The sequence below is a fragment of the Rhinolophus ferrumequinum genome, chromosome 2 (genome assembly GCF_004115265.2).
Source record: "Rhinolophus ferrumequinum isolate MPI-CBG mRhiFer1 chromosome 2, mRhiFer1_v1.p, whole genome shotgun sequence".
NCBI lineage: Eukaryota > Metazoa > Chordata > Mammalia > Chiroptera > Rhinolophidae > Rhinolophus > Rhinolophus ferrumequinum.
In genome coordinates this window covers 84,224,635-84,242,690 of record NC_046285.1, presented here as the reverse complement: position 1 = coordinate 84,242,690, position 18,056 = coordinate 84,224,635, and the positions used below count along the sequence as shown (strand labels likewise).

Here is an 18,056-nt window from a genome sequence, read left to right as displayed (position 1 = left end):
ATTTTTAATAGTTTTTTGCTTGTATCTTTTTGAGTTGGTACTGGGACGGTTGATATTTTCAAACCCTGAATAATCACATTACGTGAAGATAATCTGTTGTCAATTAAAGCATATAGAAAAAAGTATAAATGCTGTTCTTTGTTTTTTTTCAGATTCTTTACAGAGTTGGAAGCCAGGCATCAGAATAATATCCTCATAGATGACATAAGTGACATTGTGGAAAAACATACAACATCAACATTTGACCCGTATGTGAAATACTGCACAAATGAAGTCTATCAACAACGAACACTACAAAAATTGTTGTAAGCTATATTGAATGTTACAGCTTTAATTGTCTCACCTTGTTGTAATTGATTCAATCACATTGATTGAAATTAATTGATCTCCTATATCATATTTAGAAATACTTCCTATTTGCCAGCGAGAAATGTTTAAGAGGATTGCTTTTAGAGTGAGGGTCTTTGAGTAGGAAAAAATCTAGTCTGTGGAGAATTTTCTCTCTCAAGCAATTAATGAAGTTATAGTTTGTTGTTGTGTTCCTTGCCTTTTTTTTTTTTTTTTAAATAAATTGTTCTGTTGCTGTGAGCTTCATTTTACCTTCCCAGTTTGCTAAACCTTTAACTGGCCATTAAGTAGTTTGCCTGAGGCCCAGAGAGTTTTTGAGTAGGTTGAGTTAGTGCCTACGATCCAGAGTTTTCTCTAGTATCCTAATCTTCCTTCACTGAAATGACAAAAGCTGTTTATAGGAATAGCTGATTTTCCCCTCTGGGTAGTCTGAGAAGGGAAGGTCTGAAGGAAAACAAACAAACAAAAAGTATTTAAAGACTTTAATTATAAAACCAAAAAAGAGTTAAGTTTTATATTTCCCCTCCACACCTTTTCCCTTTGTCCATCGAGGCTACTCAGAGCCATCTCTGTCTTTAAAAGAGTCAGCAATTACTCAGAAACGTCTATACTGTTTTATTTTGGAGGGACATGTTTATCACAAGTAGCTGTTTGTTTTACAGTGCAGTTGTGCATTGCTGTGAACTTAGTTTGGGGATCTACTGGGGCTGTTATCATTCTCATCCCCTCTTGTTAGTTGTGGCATTTGTGACCTTAGCTCGGAACTCTGGGCAGCATCCCTGCAACGGGTGAGCCCTGTGATGAGGTGGGGACCGATGATGCTTACCTGATGGCTGCCTGGAGAAACAGCCCCGCGTTGGTGAGAAGGGCTGATCATGCCCCTTCCCCCTCCATATCCTCATGAAGCTCTTGTGCAGGGTGGGAGACACACAGCTGCCAACCCCCAAATGAGGGTTTTAGCACGAAGCAGGGCTTGTTAGCACTACTGACATTGTGGGCTGGATAACTAGCTTGTGGGGCCGACGTGCACGTTGTAGCGTGTTAACAGCATCCCTGGCCAGGAGGTACTGGGACATCCCTTCACTCCAGTTGTGTTCACCAAAAATGCCTACAACGGTGCCCTGTCCCTTGGGGGGAGGTAGGAGGGAAATCACACCCCTCACTTTCCCTAACCCCCCTATTCCTGCTGGGAATTGCTGATATAAAAGTTGCTCTGTAACTTAGAAAACACCAAGTTACATGTTCAAAAGGAAAGCTTTAAATTAGAGCTAAATTTCATATTGTTTTCTTTTTTCTTTTTTTTTTTTTGTAGGATTTAAAAAATGGGAACAGGAGCTGCTGTATATTATGTAACTGAAAACAATAAAGGTTTTATTTAATTCCGCTTAATGATACCATCATTTGAGCTTTCACCTGGGAATTAGTAGTTGTGTTTTCAGGAGCTTTGTAGCAGTTGATGTGAATTTACACCTAGGGCAATGACATCCAACCTTACCTGCATTTTGGAAACTCCTGGGAATCTGAAAACAAGCAAACAAACAAAGCCCAGGGTCCATTGCCGACTATTTATTCAGAATCTTTGGAGGTGGGGGTGGCTGATACCTAAGTGATTTAAAGATGCAACTGGTTTAGAGTTTCATTTTTTTTTTTAAACTTCCTAAAAATCTTTTCAAAACTAGCAGAGAAGAAAATTTAAAACTCATTTTAAGAAAGTGAACTTAAATCATGTTTGTGTAATTTCTTTTAATTTAATTACTCTTTTAGATATTTCCTAACTTATTTTTAGCAGACTTAAACCAAATCACCTAATTTTCAAAATATATGTATTTTTTGAAAAGGTCACAATTGCCACTACTAGCCTGTTTCTTGGCCACCCCCTGCCCTCCAATGTGGGATTACAGTATCCAGGACCATCCCTTCCCCATGTCCTCCTTGCAAGTCACAGTGGAGTCCCTCAGAGCTCCTCTTGGGGTGAGGTGAAGTGAGAGAGTCAGAGAGACCTTGGTTTGACTTGTGTCTTCATCAAATACCAGGTTATTACCTGGCCAATCAGTAACCTTTCTGGGTCTCCATTCTTATTGGAATCCCCTCTTGGCCTCCCTTAAAAGTTGTATGGGTAGTTCCACATAAGATCATACATGTTGGTGTATCTTGCTAAAGTCTGTAAAAATGTGACAGTATTATTGCTGTTCTTGTGTCACTGGGAGAGAAGAAATACTCTGGCCGACATGGTAAGAAGGTTTTCTGTCTTAGAAACTTTGAGCAAATCCAAAAGCTTCCTACTTAGTAAAGTCGGTCTGACATTTCTTTCTTAGATTATTGTCTAGGGCTACAGAAGTGGCCTAAAACAAATCACTTGTTATCTTTTTAATGGAATATTCATAGATTATGAGATATGAGGTCTAGCTTGTATACTAATTTGTGATTGATACGTTCACCATTATGATACCATTTCCTCTTCATTTGTTTACTTTCCACTTCTACAAATTTCTAGCTCATACAATTCCATCTTATGGTTCATACCATTATCTTAAACTTATATCTTACATTCAGTCTTGATTATAAAAGGCAGACAAGCCATCTATGTCTGCCTATGTAATTATGTATTCATGTTGTTCTGTATATTTAAAAATCATCGATAATATATGAATTTATCACAATATTTTGTTATAACATTTTTACTTGCTTTTTAAGTTGAGGAGGGAGTTTTTTGAAGTTTCTTCTTTCTTTTTTTGTTTCCCCGCAGAGCGACCAATCCATCTTTTAAAGAAGTATTGACACGAATCGAGTCCCACGAAGACTGCAGGAACTTACCCATGATCTCTTTTCTCATTCTCCCCATGCAGAGGGTAACCCGCCTTCCCCTGCTGATGGATGTAAGTCATGATCCGGTGGTTCTTTCCTCTCTAGATAAATGCACCACCATAAATCTGATTAAGAAAATTATTCTTATCCCACTTAAATTGATGCATAACCCCTCTATAAAATCCTCTAATTAAGTGAGAAGGTGTTATTCGATTGGAAAGCCTCCCTTGTGTCTATCTTCGGGAATTATCTTCAATTTAGGTTTGGGTGGTCACTGTGAAGAATTTAGATGACATCACTCACTTGCCATTTTTTGAAATGGGAAGAATATTGACTTCTTGAAGTCAGGAGTCCTGGATTTCGGTTCCAGCTGAGCCACTAGGCGCTTGACCGTGGGCGAGTCACTTAATGTCTTTGGGCCTCAGTTTCCTCAGGTTGATCACTAAGATCCCTTCCTTATAATGTTCCAAGATGCTACCCTTTCACATGCGGATGAGACTGTCTTCAGCATCACAAGCACGCTTACTTACCTCTATGTGAGATTGTGCGAAGCGGATGAGAAAAGTCCAGCATCTTCTCTCCACATAAATATTGGGAAACTTGCAGAATTTTGAAAATGTAGCTCTCTTATTTTGTGTGTTTGTGGGTGAGTTAAAAGGGTCTCTGTGTGTGTGCATGTGTGTATGTGTGTGTGTGTGTGTGAGAGCGTGTGTGTTTTATTAAAGTTTATTGGGGTGACGATGGTTAGTAAAGTTACATAGGTTTTAAGTGTACAATTCTGTGATACATCATCTATATATCACATTGTGTGTTCACCACCCAGAGTCAGTTCTTCTTCCATCACCATATATTTGATCCCTTTTACCCTCATCTATTACCCCCTCCCGCCTTACCCTCTGGTAACCACTGATACGTGGGATATAAAACTGAATGCAACAACAGAGGACCAAGACAAACAAAGAAACAAAACTCATAGACATAGACAATAGTTTTGTTTTTGGCTTCACAAAAGTTTATTTTTACGTTCTATCCCAACTGACTTCCTAAGTATGCCCTGACTTGCTCACTCTGCACCTTTGTTCACATTGTTCATGGCTTCCACTTCTCAACTTTCCTTTTCTACATGATCAAAACAAGTACATCTTACAAGCACTAGCTCTAGTGCTCCTTTTTTCATAACGCCTTACTCGTTTCTCCGCCAACCAGGTTTATCTTCCTTCCCATCTGAACACCCACAGGACTCTGAGAGAAGGGACTCTGACATGTAAACTTGGTGTAGTGAAATCCTTTCCTGGCTCTGGAATAAGACAGATTTGGGTACAAATCCTGGCTTTGCCACTTACTGTATGATCTCAGGCAAATTGCTTAACTTCATCTGAAATCTAAGTGTAATATGTACGTGCAGGGTTGGCATGAAAATGAATGAAATAGTAAATGTTAAGCTTGACAATAATAGACGATGTTTCTTGACTAAATTCATAAATATAGTATACAGGCGTGTGCTGAGTTATATTAATATTGTGAAATTTTTCTAAGATACCTTTGAGGAACAGTTACTGTGCTTTCTGCTGTAAGATTTTATCAGAAGTAAGTTGTTTAAAAAAAAAGGTTTATTTCATGTGACTTCTAAGATTTTTATAAAAATATGAAACTTTGATTTATATAGGGAAATATTTCAAATTTTACTATATTTTAACAAGAAATGGGTGCTTTCTAAGTGTAACATTTTTTGTAATGTTATGAATTTTTAGGGTTCTTCTTTTTCTCCTTCTCAAAACACTTTAGCCATGTTTCTTTAGATTCTGTATATGCTGTGATCTCTCAGCCTTTCATAGTCTCTCGCTATTTAATTGCTTGAATAGATTGGGACTCAAAATCTAACATACGTTGTTGGAGGTTTATGCCATGATTGCCCAGTGGGCTCTACATTTTTCTGGGTTGGGACCCTTTTGAGATTTTGAGTAAAGCTGTAGTCATTCTCCCTAGAAAATTCAGTATGCACAAAATTTTACATAAAATTGATGTGTGCGAAGACACTATGCACTCAGCGTGCCTGCTCTCTGGGACATTAACCAGGATTGCTCAAACTGTTTTCATACTCATTAGTGAGTTGTGAAGTTGCTTTTTTGAATCATGAGCAGTGTTTTAAAAAATGAAGTAGAATAGAACATGCAGTACATGATGTGTACATGCTTCATAATGTGGTTAACTATTTCATTAAAAAGTGGTTTCATTTTTGTGTGTGCATGTATTGGTTACAGTCTAAACATATTTCTAACAGGGGGTCGTAGTAAAAAAAAATTGAGAACCATTAATATAAACCCACAGGTGGCACACTCTGTGCTTCTCACATATCACATAGAGCAATCCTACAACCTGTCCGATTTATCGGCCTGGTGCTCATCTACTTGTCAGGTACCAGTGGTTTGCTAGATCCCAGTAACCTGCCGCTGAGGCTTCATGCCTGTTGCCCTAATCTGTGTCCCAGGTGTGAGAATCTGGGCACCTAGACAGAATCTAAATGTACTTAAAACAGTCTCTTCAATTTTACTTCATTTAGAGATTTAGTTAAACTTGTTAATGGAGGTGAACGTTTTAAACAATTAAAATGGTCCAGATGACTTGAAATGAGTAGTTTCAAAAGTTACATGTAATTCGGTTTACCTTGAATGGACGCTCTTTGAGCTCAATTTTACCATCACAAAAAATTGCAGTATAACTCTATCAAGAGCAAATCCAGCAGCCTTTTTTTCTTGATTTTTGCATTCAGTTGTATCGTCTACAAATATTGTTAGTTACCTTTAATAATAATAATGATGATAAAGTAATTTTATCATTTATCGAGGGCCAGATATATGCCAGGCACTCATGGAGAACTTTATATCTATTGCCATTTAATCCTTGCAACAACCTTGTGATGTAGCTAGCATTATGCTCATTTTGCAGTGGAGAAACTGAAGCTTATCGAGACAGAGTACATGACTTGCCCAAGGTCAAATAGCTAGCTAAGGGACAGAACTTGGATGTGAAACCAGGTTCATCCACCTCTGAAATCTATCTTCTTACTTAGCCATTCCTTGGATTTCCTTGGATCCTGTGTGTTTAAGGACTATTTTGTAGTTTTGTAATTGGATTTTAATGTCATTGTCATACTCATCCATCATATTTTGTTCAGCATTGTTCCGTTTGCTCTGTATAAGAGGATATGTCTTGACATTGGTTTTATTTCACTTACTAAAACAAATCAATTGATTTTGTTCTTCTTTTACTTCATTGCAGACTATCTGTCAAAAAACACCTAAGGACTCTCCCAAGTATGAAGTCTGCAAAAGGGCCTTAAAGGAAGTAAGCAAGGTAACTCTCGAGTAATGCATCAGCCAATAAATCATTCAAATTCCTCAGAAGAGAATGTGTCTGGGTTTGATGCCGAAAACTGGTAAATGCTCACAGCCATGTGGACAGCATTCTTTAAGTAACTGAAAGACAAAATCGTGTTTGCTGTACTCAAATGAAATGTGTATCTTTACTGTTTCAGACAGTTTTCTTGCATTGAGAGCCTAGATATTTTCTGGTGGTGTCTGAAAAGCTGTCCATTCATTCTCTCATTAAATAAATATTTATTGAGTATTGACTACTGAGCCAGGCATAATGCTAGTAGCCCTTGAAAAACAGTGATGAACAAGATAGTTGTGGTTACTCCCCTTGTGGAATTTGCCTGTAGAGGGGAAGGCAGACAGTAAATAGAAATTACAATAAAGGACGGTGAGTGATGAGATCGGGGAAAACATAGTAGTGTTTACGCTGAACCTAAAGCAAGAGTAGCTGTAAGCCAGGGATAAAGGGACAGAGAGTATCTCAGTTATACATAGAGATCCAAAGGCAAGAAAATGTTGGAGAATTTGAAGAACTGGAATGTTCTTCATTTGACTATGGAGCCTAGTCTAGGAGAGAGTACTCGGGGTGGGGGCGGCGCTATGTTAGAGAATTGGGGACCTTATCCTAAGATTACGCAAAAGCTACAGATTCATGTCCTGTGAAGGTGATAATGGGGATGGGACCAGTTGTGAGGCTTGTGTAGTTGATTAGGGTAGGGATGACAGTGATGTGATAGAAAGACGGTGAGCAGCAAACCTCTAATATTGGGGAGGTAGGCATGGAAATTGATTGGGTGAGCATATTGGGGTCAGAAGTCAAGGAATATAGTTTCTGGCTTAGGTAACCAGATAGATGCTCTTACTTATCTTTATAATAGAAACACGGAGAAGCTGATGAGTTCCACTTCACATATGTTGTAATTGAGTTTCCTATGGAATCTCCAAGTTGGCTGAATAAATAGGTCAGGAGCTCAGAGGAGAGACTGGAATTGGAGACATGAATTTGGGAATCATCAGCATCCGGGTGGTTTTTGAAGATGATTTTGGGAGAGTAGCTGAGATTACCCAGAAACAGTGTGTAGAAGACAAGTAGTGAGTCTGAGATACAGCCATGAAGAACACCAACATTTGTCTTGTTCAGGGAGAAGGAACCAGCAGAGGAGACTTAACAAACTAAAGGAATCCGACCAAAGAGGGAGGAAAACCATAAGGTTCCTGGCAAATAGCAAATGATTCGGTGAAAGGAAGGTGAGCCCTGTTGAGTGCTCTTGAAAGATAGAGTGAAATAATGAGTGAAGCATTCCTGGGGTTTCTCATCCGGTAGGTCGTGCCCCGTCAGTGGTGGGCGCGGACGCCAGATCGGAGTGGGTTGAGGAATGAGTGGGAGGTGTGAATACGTAGCCAGCCAGCAAGTGCAGCTAGCTGTTTCAACAAAGGGGCTGTGAGTGGAAAGAGAGAGAAAGCTATCACTGAAAGAGAAGTGGAGGGGCTTTTTCCATTTAAAGATTAGAAAAATGTGGATACGTTTAAATGCTGATCGGACTATCGAGCTGAGAGAAAGCAGTAGAAAGTTTAGGAGTCAATGAGGATAATGTATGAGCTAGGCACAGGAGAGCAAAGAGCATGATAGCATCAGAAGCTTCGTAAACATAGTAAAGCTATGCACCACTTTGAATTGAGCAAGTCTTTGTACCATATTACTACAAAGTAGTTTAGTCAACTTTGAATTGACTCAATCTTACTTATGCTCACCTTTGCCAGTAATTACAAAGTCATGGGTTTTATGAGCTAGTTATTTATGACATATATGTTTATGTTAAAAATAAGTTTATATGTGTCTCAGTTCGTTTGGGCCACTATGAAAAAATACCACAGACTGGGTACCTTATAAATATCAGGAATTTGTTTCCCACAGTTCTGGAGGTTGAGCAGTCCAAGGTCAAGGTGCCGGCATGGTCAGAGGAGCACCCTTTTCCAGGTTGCACACTTTTCGTTGTAGCCTCACATGGTGGAGGGGCCTGGGAGCTCCCTGGAGTCCCTTTCATGAAGCACTGATCCCATTCATGAAGGCTCTACCCTCAGACTCCTAAGCACCTCCCCCAACTTCCTGTACCACTTCCTGTACCATCATCTTTGGGGTTAAGATTTCAGTAAATGTATTTTAAGGCGATAAAAACATTCAAATCATAACAATCTGAAATTCATCTCTTGCCCCTTCAGTGGTCTGCATGTCCACTGGGGAAACGCAAAGTGAAGAAACTGCCTGATACGTGCGAGGTTACTTGAAGTCCTACCGCCAGTGGGTCTCTCCTCTGGGACCCCAAACCTTGTGCTGCCTTCCTGGAGGAGTGGGGGAGGGGAGGGTCTTTAGGACAAGCTACTAGAACGTTCTAGCCTTGGACATGCAAGAGATTTTTCAAATTTTGTTTGATGGTTACCGAGAAGTTGAAAAAGGATTCACACAGACGAGAAAAGAGGAAGATGGCAATAACTAGTTATTGAATTAGGCTATGAATGATATTTAATTTTTTTCGAGAATTTCACATTACTGTTATAGTAGACGACCATGTTCCTTCAGGCAACTCTTGTTCACTTGATTCAACAATTGTACTTTAGGAGAAAGGCTGGCAAAATGTCATAGATCAGTGAGTTGCCTAACTTTGATATAAATTATAAGCATGAAAAAGCCTCTCTGTGAAGAAATGCTGTTCCATGACTTGTTTACACTGTAGGGCAGCATTTCTTTCTCTCTTTCAAGCATGAGTCATGAATCTCAGAATTATTTCCCTAGTCTCCTGGTGTTATGTAGAAACTGAAGTCACTAACATGTCCAGCTCAAGAATTCATCTTGTTCATTTGTGAAAAGTTACTGATGGGGTTTCGTAGATTCTGGAAAAACATATCAGCATTTTCAACAGAAAGATTGTGCATTTAGAGCATTTACAGTTCAGAATTAAAATGCAGAATTTCACTTGTTTGTTTTATCTGAAATGAAAGAAATTGGGAGTTCCCATTATTTATTGTAGAGAGTTTCTGCAACCAGACTCCACCTAAGGTACTTGGGCAAGTCTCTCTAGATAGTTCTTCCTTTTTTTTTGGGGGGGGGGGAAAGCAATCCCTCTTTGATAATTAAAATACTAAAGAAATTTATTTGTAGTGTGAATAATACTTCAGTAAAATTGCTCATGCATGTTTCTAAAGTGACTGTGACAACTTAACTGAAATTGGGGCCTTGGGAAGACTTACTGCCCTAGTCAAACAACAAAAAACAAGAAAGGTATTTCTGTTAAGTGAAAAATGTGTTTACTTCCCGATTTTGTGTTCACATGCTGCGGTGGACCTGGGGGCAGGGAAGTTTCTAGGGAATCTGATAGTTCAGCTTGTGCAAAGTGGTGTCTGGTGTGTAAGGAGTGGTGGTCAAGAGATCGTTTCTTATGCCAATGGAATCTTTCCTGCTGCTCTGTTCTATTTACTCTCCCGTGGAAAGAGAAGAACTGCTTTAACTCTTACCTCATAAAAATCTACTTATATTTGGAGACGGTATTAAATTATAAGCCTTTCTCCTAGTGGCAAAAAAAACAAGTCTCTTTAATCTTGTCCTGTGACTTTTGCTTCAGCCATTTACCAAGAGCTGGACGTATATCTATTAACATGAAAAGATCTCTTAGCTATATTATTAAGTGAGGAACATCAAGTTGCAGAATAACACGAATAGTGTAATGGCATCTAGATAATAAAATATTTTTATGCGCACGTGTGTATGTTATCGATATATAGAAACAGTCCGAGAACCATACACATCAAACTTTCAACCATCATTACCTGTGGTAAAGGGGGCCGAATGTGGAAAGGAGGAGTTAATAAGATTTCTATTTTTCACTCTGAGTACTGCTCTGTAAGAATGTATTGAAAGTTTACAAAGGTATATATTTTAAAATAAACTAATAAGTGTACAGTACCAAAAATTTGGCAAATTTAAGTAAGAGACAGAGAATAAAATGTATCAGTAATTTTATCAAAGATAATGACTATTGTCATTCTACTGTATAGCCTTCACGTTAGGTTTCTATCCAATACTAGTGTATAGACGTTCATGTATACTTCATTTCATTTACTATTCTAAATGATCATCCTCATCTGATTACTTCGAAAGATACATTTCGAGAAGTGGGTTTATTGGGACAAAAATGTAGGTGTTTTAAAAGGTCTCCCCTGGCCTTGAAGAAAGGTTGTTCCCATGCCCACAGCCACCAGAACTCTTTGTAATCGTCTATCTTACTACACACTTCCCGGCATCACATAGTGTCTTAATCTTTGTGAACTTGATAGATTGAAAAGATTTTAGTTTTGTTTTAATTGATAATTGTTTATTAGAGGGATTGAGCTTCCCCCCCAATAAATTTGGCATAAAACAAACAAAAAAAATCAGTGAGTTAAATTTAATACAACTTTGACAGATGCTGAAGGAATCCCCGACTTTAATATACTGAGGCTGATTTTAATAAAATCACCAGACCACACTTACCCAAATTAGTGCTTATCCCTTCAAAATAGTCATTAATTGGAGTCCACTGATGATACCATTGCTTAAGATATTTTAGGAACATTTTTGTTTTTAATATGCTTTCTGAAGTGGTGGCATGACTATCTTTTGCTAGTGGAGTCAATATTTGGAAGTTTAGGAACTAAGATGATAACCCAAACTTAATAATTCCATTTGTTCCCCATTCATTTTAATATGGGATAACTATAAAGGAATTGTTCTTTTTCTTTTTTTTTTTAAGTGACTTATACATTGTCTCTGGAGGCAGTTTGTTTTACACAGAAACATTTACTGCGTGATCGTTGTGTATTAGGTGCTGCGTTGGGTTAGGCACTGGGCTTACAAATAAGGAAATGTTACCATCTTTGCTCTCTAATCTTTTTGGAGAAGTAATGTCCAAGATGAGTCCGGAAAGAGAAGTAGAGGGGAATCCGTCTAGATCAGAAGGGGTCAGTGGGGTAGAGTGGCATGAAGGGTGATCGGGCAGAGGGAAAAACGTGTAAAATTGTGTGGGCAGGATGGAGTGTGGCACTTGGCTGGAAATTTGGTAGGGTTGAGGCCCAGATAAGAGCAGTGAGAGGTTAGGGATCAGTAGGTAGGTGCCAGATCGTGGTTGTGCTAAGACTTAATTCTGAAAGCTGTGGGGAGACTTTTTAAGGATTTTAAGCCCCGGAATTTCATGATCAGATTGGAACTTAGAAATATGGACAACATTTTTTGGAGGATACATAAGGATAGGGCAGAAGTGATAGCAGACCATCAGGAGGCTAGTAATCCAGGGGAGAAGGGGTTTGAACCTAAGTTCAGGGGGCGGGGCAGAGGGAGGAACGTGCACAGCGGGACAGAAACATTAAGGAGACTTTATGACTGCTTGGAGGTGGAGGACAAAGGAAAGGGAGGTGTTTGAGGACCACGGTGTTTGACTTGGGGACGTGGGTGATGCTGGGGTCTTTATTACGGAGACAGAGAACACTGGGCCAGGAGGTAGGGGCTGGAAGGAAGCGATGCACAGGTTTGGTCCTTCTCTGAGTTTGATGTGGCTATGGGACCTCCAAAAAGAGATGTCATCTAGGTAGTTGGATGTGGAGCCTGGAGGATGGAACAAGTCTGGGAGCATAGATTTGAAAACTATGAGCATATTCCCTTCAGAGAAAGCATACAAATGCCCTGAGCAGTGGCTGCCCGATTGGACTGCACTCTGACGTGTCTCAACTCTTGCAAGATATTGCAGTTTCAAGTTGCCACTCACCCTAGCCAGGGTATTTTCAGTGGCTAGCTTCGATCAGATTTAGCTGTCAGTCCCTGATCAGTGAACTCTTCAGACCACTCAGACCTAAAAATGCACTGTGACAGCAGATTGATGTAGCCTCCAAATCTAGAAATCTGTTCAGCAGTTGGAAATGATTTAGGCCTCCATCAATAGGGATTGAATAAATACACTGTGAAAAGCCCATATGATCATAGCACAAATAGCGTCTTATCACTCCCCTGTTGAAAGCTTACAGGTGGCTTCTCTGTGCACTTAGAATACAGTCCAGACACCTTAAGAACCTGCATGCTCTGACCCTGGCCTGTCTCTCCAGCTTTATCTTGTGCCAGCTTCCGTGTGTCAGGGTCTTGCACTTTCTTGGCACACCAGCACTTTCCCATCGTTGGCCCTTGGCGTGTGGTCTTGGCTTTGCCGGGCCACTGCCCTCCCTCTTTGCCTTCAGCTTTTAGCTCAAATGACCTCTCGGGAGAGGCCCCTGGCTCCTCTTTTATCATGTCCTCTCTACCGCCCCTGTTTTTTGCCTTTAAGATCTCAGTCTATAATGACTGTTTCTCTCCTCTGTCCTTCTCTAAGGACCGAGATTGTATGTGAGGATCGAGATTGTATATCCCTTATTAAGTGTTGGAACCCTAGTACCTGACACCTGCCAGGTACAAAATAAACACGTTTTCAGTACATGTTATATCTATTAGGGAAATATTGGTAGTGAAAAAGAAAATCAAGTAACAGACAAGCATAGAATGATCCCTTTACAAAAATAAAGGAAAAACTTCTGCACAAACCGTATGTGTGTGTTTACGTGTTCATATAAGCATAGGAGAAAAAGAGAAAGTGTGTAACCCAGCCTTTTTCCAATTATCCTGTGGAGTGGGATTAGGTCAGAACCTTTTAGGGCCTATTTTATTTACTTATGTGTTTATTCTATTTATTATTTACTTTATTTTATTTATTATTTTACAGTGATCATATATAATATAACTTCATAAAGCAGTAATATTAAAAATAAATCCAATTAAAATTTCCAGCTTTTATTTTTAACAACCACATTTGTCTTCATGGGCAGTATACCTTGTTATGGACATTTGGTACAGATTTCAATTAATAAGAAATTGGACAAATTTTAGTTTAAGTCATTGAACTAATTATGCGTTAAGTACGTTGTAAAGGATAAACTCCTGTGTATTTCCTTTATTATCAATACTCTATTCATAGAATACTTCACTTCCGACACTTCTAATGGCCAAATGTGCACGTGTGGGGGTGGTTCTCCACACCAGGCAATTCTGCTGTACCAGCGGGGTGTCTTACAGTTCAATTCAGTTATAAGTCTACCTGAAGAGAGCATCAGATCCCACAGGATAAGGGCTCAGTCCCACAAGACTACCCTCCCTGCCACCTGGGCTGCCAGTTTAAGTCCAGCTTGTCACCTGTGCTTCTGACTGACTGCCTATAAATCAGAGGTTCCTACCACCCCCGCCTCCGTTTGATTTATTTGCTAGAGCAGCTCACAGAACACAAGAAAACCATTTACTTACTCGATTACCAGATTATTACAAAAGATACCAAAGATACGAACAGCCAGATGAAGACATAGGGTGAGTTCTGGAAGGGTCCTGAGCACAGGAGCTTCTGACCCCATGGTGTTGAGGGTGTAACACCTCCTGGCATGTGGATGTTCTTAGTCACCAACTGATGTACAGGGATTTTTATGGAGGAGGCTTCATTACATAGGCATGCCTGATTAATTAAGTCGTTGGCCATTAGTGAACAAGTCAAGCTCCAGCCCCCTTCCCTTCCCCAGAAGTCTGGGGGATGGGGTGAAATGTCCAACCCTCTTTCTAATCACTTGGCTGATTCTCCTGGCAATCAGCCCCCATCCCGTCCTTAGGGGCTTTTCGAAAGTTACCTCATTCACATAAACTCAGGTGTGTTTGAAAGGGGCTTGTTTTGAATGAGTATCATATTATAACTGAAGATGCCCCTATGGCTTCTACATAGTAAATTACAAGGGTTTTACATGCTGTATGTTGGGAACTGTGGACAAAGACCAACCATATAGTTCTTGTTATAAATCACAATATTATAGGCACTCGGCAGAGGGCTGTGAATGCATTAGCTTTGTAGATGATTCAGTGGTTCTCATGAAACTGAATTTCCCTGTGGCCATCCTTGAAGAATCATTGACCATCAGGTTCCACCTGCTGAAGGCTTCCCTTTTCAGCATCCTGTTTACTGCTCAGGGGCTTTGCACCTCCCGCTCTGCTGAGAATTTACCTTTGAAGTTGGTAGTTTGCCTCCAGCTGCTCTGATTTGGAAATGAGGAGAAAGGTGCATCATGCCCTAAGGTTGGGTGAGGTTCCCACTGGTGATAGCGAGGAGGAGGGGCAGAGAAAAGGAGCAGAAGGGATAGAGACCCGGACTGTGTGAGGAACCGGTGTGCGAAGGGTGTGGTGTGTCAAGGACACTCAGAACAGGCCCAGGGAGAGGGAGTGATTTGACCAATATAGGACAGCTCCTTAGCTGTCAGAAATGAGTCCCTGGAGCTTCCCCAGTGCTAATTGTTTCTTGTGAAAGATCTGCAATAGCCAAGATATGGAAGCAACCTAAGTGTCCATCAGTAGACGATTGGATAACGAAAATGGGTAACGAAAATATATATTACATATATTATATATATATATGTATATATATATACATATATATATACATATATATAGATATATATACACACACAGTGGAATATTACTGTGCCATAAAAAATGAAATCTTACCATTTGCAACAGCATGGATGGACTAGAGTGTATTACGCTAAATGAAATATGTCAGACAGAGAAAGACAAATACCATGATCTCACTTATATGTGGAATCTAAAGAACAAAGGAAACAAACAAACAAAACAGAAATAGACTCATAGAGAAAGAGAACAAACTGATGGTTGCCAAATGGGCGCGGGATGAGGGGACAGGGTGAAAAAGATGAAGGGATTAAGAAGTACAAATTGGTAGTGACAAAATAGTCACGGGGATGTACAGTAAAGCATAGGGAATATAGTCAATAATATTGCAACAACTATATAGTGCCAGGTAGGTACCGTGTTTCCCTGAAAATAAGACCGGGTCTTATATTAATTTTTGCTCCAAAAGGTGCATTAGGACTTATGCTCAGGGGATGTCATCCTGAAAAATCATACTAAGGCTTATTTTCCTGTTAGGTCTTATTTTCGGGAAAACACAGTAGTAGACTTAATTGGGGGGGATCACCTCGTAAATTACATTATGTGTCTAACCACTATGCTGTGTACCTGAACCTAATATAAAATAATATTGAATGTCAACTGTAATTTAAAAATGAAAAAAGAATCAACACTTCCCATGTGCCAGGCACTGTATCTCACACACACACACACACACACACACACACACACACACACACACACAGAGCGAGGTTTCTCTCCTTGACCTCTTAACCCTCCTTATTATTCTGTTCTCAGTTGGTTCGTCTGTGCAATGAAGGAGCCCGGAAGATGGAAAGGACTGAAATGATGTACACAATTAACTCCCAGCTGGAATTTAAAATTAAGGTATTCTCATACTTTTTCATAAACAGATTTATGACTGTTATTACTTGTTACTGCTTAAATCTTATGTAAATAGAGAGGCAGTTGAGGGCAACAAATTGAAGGAATTAACTTTCCAGAGAAGGGCCATAAATTGGTGAGAGAGAGGCTTGCAGGAGTAGCAGATGTTCAGGGTGATTCTGCTTTTGCTTATACCGCATAAAGGGACCTTTTTCTAGGCCACAGAGTTAGGTATTCTCTAACTAGAACAGCACCTCCCGCCCCAGGAACACACCAAACTTGGGGAAAGCCTAGTTAAAAATCACAGCGTTTTAGTATGGAAAGGAGATTTCTTCAGTATTCTCAAAGTGTCCTAGAAAACAGTGATATCCCATGATCTGGAGCAGGGTGTTCTTCTAAATCAGATAGGGACCCTCCTTTTCCAGTTTGCAAAAAGTATTGTTAGTGGGTTGTTCTTTTCAAATTTGTTTTGTCCCATCATTCTTGATTGAATATGTGCTGACTGTTCTGCTTGGCTGACACTGGTCAGGAGTAGATGAGAGGATGATCACAGAAGAAAAGGACTGGGGCTGACCTTGAGGCCACGCTCAGTCCTTTGTCGGCACACAGCTGAGTTCTTAATGGATGTGAATGCTCACAGTTATGATTCTATTTCGTTTTATACCATGTAGATTTAATTAAGCAACTTAAAGTGAGTGCTCATACTTCTTTTTATGGTATCGGTGCAAAAGTAATTGTGGTTTAAAAGGTTGAAAATATCATCTTTTCTTACCACCGAATAGTATTCCATTGTGTATATATACTAAAAGATGATATAGGAACATTTGTGACAACATGTATGGATCTTGAGAGTATAATGCTAAGCGAAATAAGTCAGACAGGAAAAGCAGAGAACCATATGATTTCACTGATATGTGGTATATAAACCAAAAACAACAAAAGAACAAGACAAACAAATGAGAAACAAAAACTCATAGACACAGACAATAGTTTAGTGGTTACCAGAGGGTAAGGGGAGTGGGGGTGGGAGATGAGGGTAAGGGGGATCAAATATATGGTGATGGAAGGAGAACTGACTCTGGGTGGTGAACACACAATGGGATTTATAGATGATGTAATACAGAATTGTACACCTGAAATCTATGTAATTTTACTAACAATTGTTACCCCAATAAATTAAAAAAAAAAAAAACATTTTCCACCTCAAAAAAAAAAAAAAGGTTAAAAATAATTGCAAAAGCCGCAATTATTTTTGCACCCACCTAATAAAAGTGTTCTAATTCATGCAGTGGAATTAGAGTGATCAGCATTTCATGGCATGCTGCACACAGCAGAGTCTTGGCCATGTCACAGAATATGAGGACCACTGATAGAGTACAGCGGCACCCTTTTATTTTATACATGAGGAAAACAAAGCCCAGAGAAGAATTTGCTGTTAGCAGGGTAGCTTGTAGTGGTGCTAGAACTGTGACTGGGATCCAGATGTCCTGACTTGCAGATCAGTGTAAATTCTCCCACCGCGGCATCTTAACAGTTTAATTGCAGAAACCTCATCCACAATTCTTCTTAAAACAAACAAAGGTAGGTACTTGTTAAAAACAACACAGACACACGCATACACTTAATAGTTATAGTGTTCTCTTCGTACAGAAATTCACAGTACTGTCAAAACCCATCTTTCTCCTGTCTTTCAAAAAGAATCTTATCCTTTTCTGTAATTTGTTTCTACATATTTTAGGAAACATATCTGGTAATTCGTATAGCTGAGACATGCCATCAACAGCAAAGGTAAAATTATCCTTTACTTGTAAAATTTCTCCTGAGAAATGTTGGTGGCTCCTGTATCTACCAAGCAGAGTAATAATAGGCTTACTGTCATCCCACAGCAGGCACATTACACCATCAGCGTCACCTGGATAAAATCCCCAACACATCAAACTGGACCGTTAACACATCTCCCTTTGGCTGATTCTACCACACCCGCCTCCTCTAGCCCCACAACCCCATTAAATCTCACTTATAAATCATATAACAGCAATGACTTTCTTTTGCCATCAGGGCATTCAATTTCCCTGAAAACGTTTGAGTAGCTTAGAGCTGTGGCATGTTCCAGCCAACATGAGCCTTTGAGACAATTT

The 18,056-nt window shown here is 39.6% G+C and overlaps 1 protein-coding gene across 2 annotated transcripts in view; it reads left to right on the top strand.

Moving 5' to 3' along the window:
- Nucleotides 1–18,056, top strand: part of ARHGEF26 (Rho guanine nucleotide exchange factor 26) — a 117,499-nt gene that overhangs the window by 61,748 nt on the left and 37,695 nt on the right. For both annotated transcript variants that reach the window (XM_033131354.1, XM_033131363.1), the window contains exons 7-10: nt 153–305; nt 3,095–3,224; nt 6,433–6,507; nt 15,832–15,921. In XM_033131354.1, coding sequence (XP_032987245.1) covers nt 153–305; nt 3,095–3,224; nt 6,433–6,507; nt 15,832–15,921 — 448 coding nt within the window. The remainder of the gene's footprint in view (nt 1–152; nt 306–3,094; nt 3,225–6,432; nt 6,508–15,831; nt 15,922–18,056) is intronic.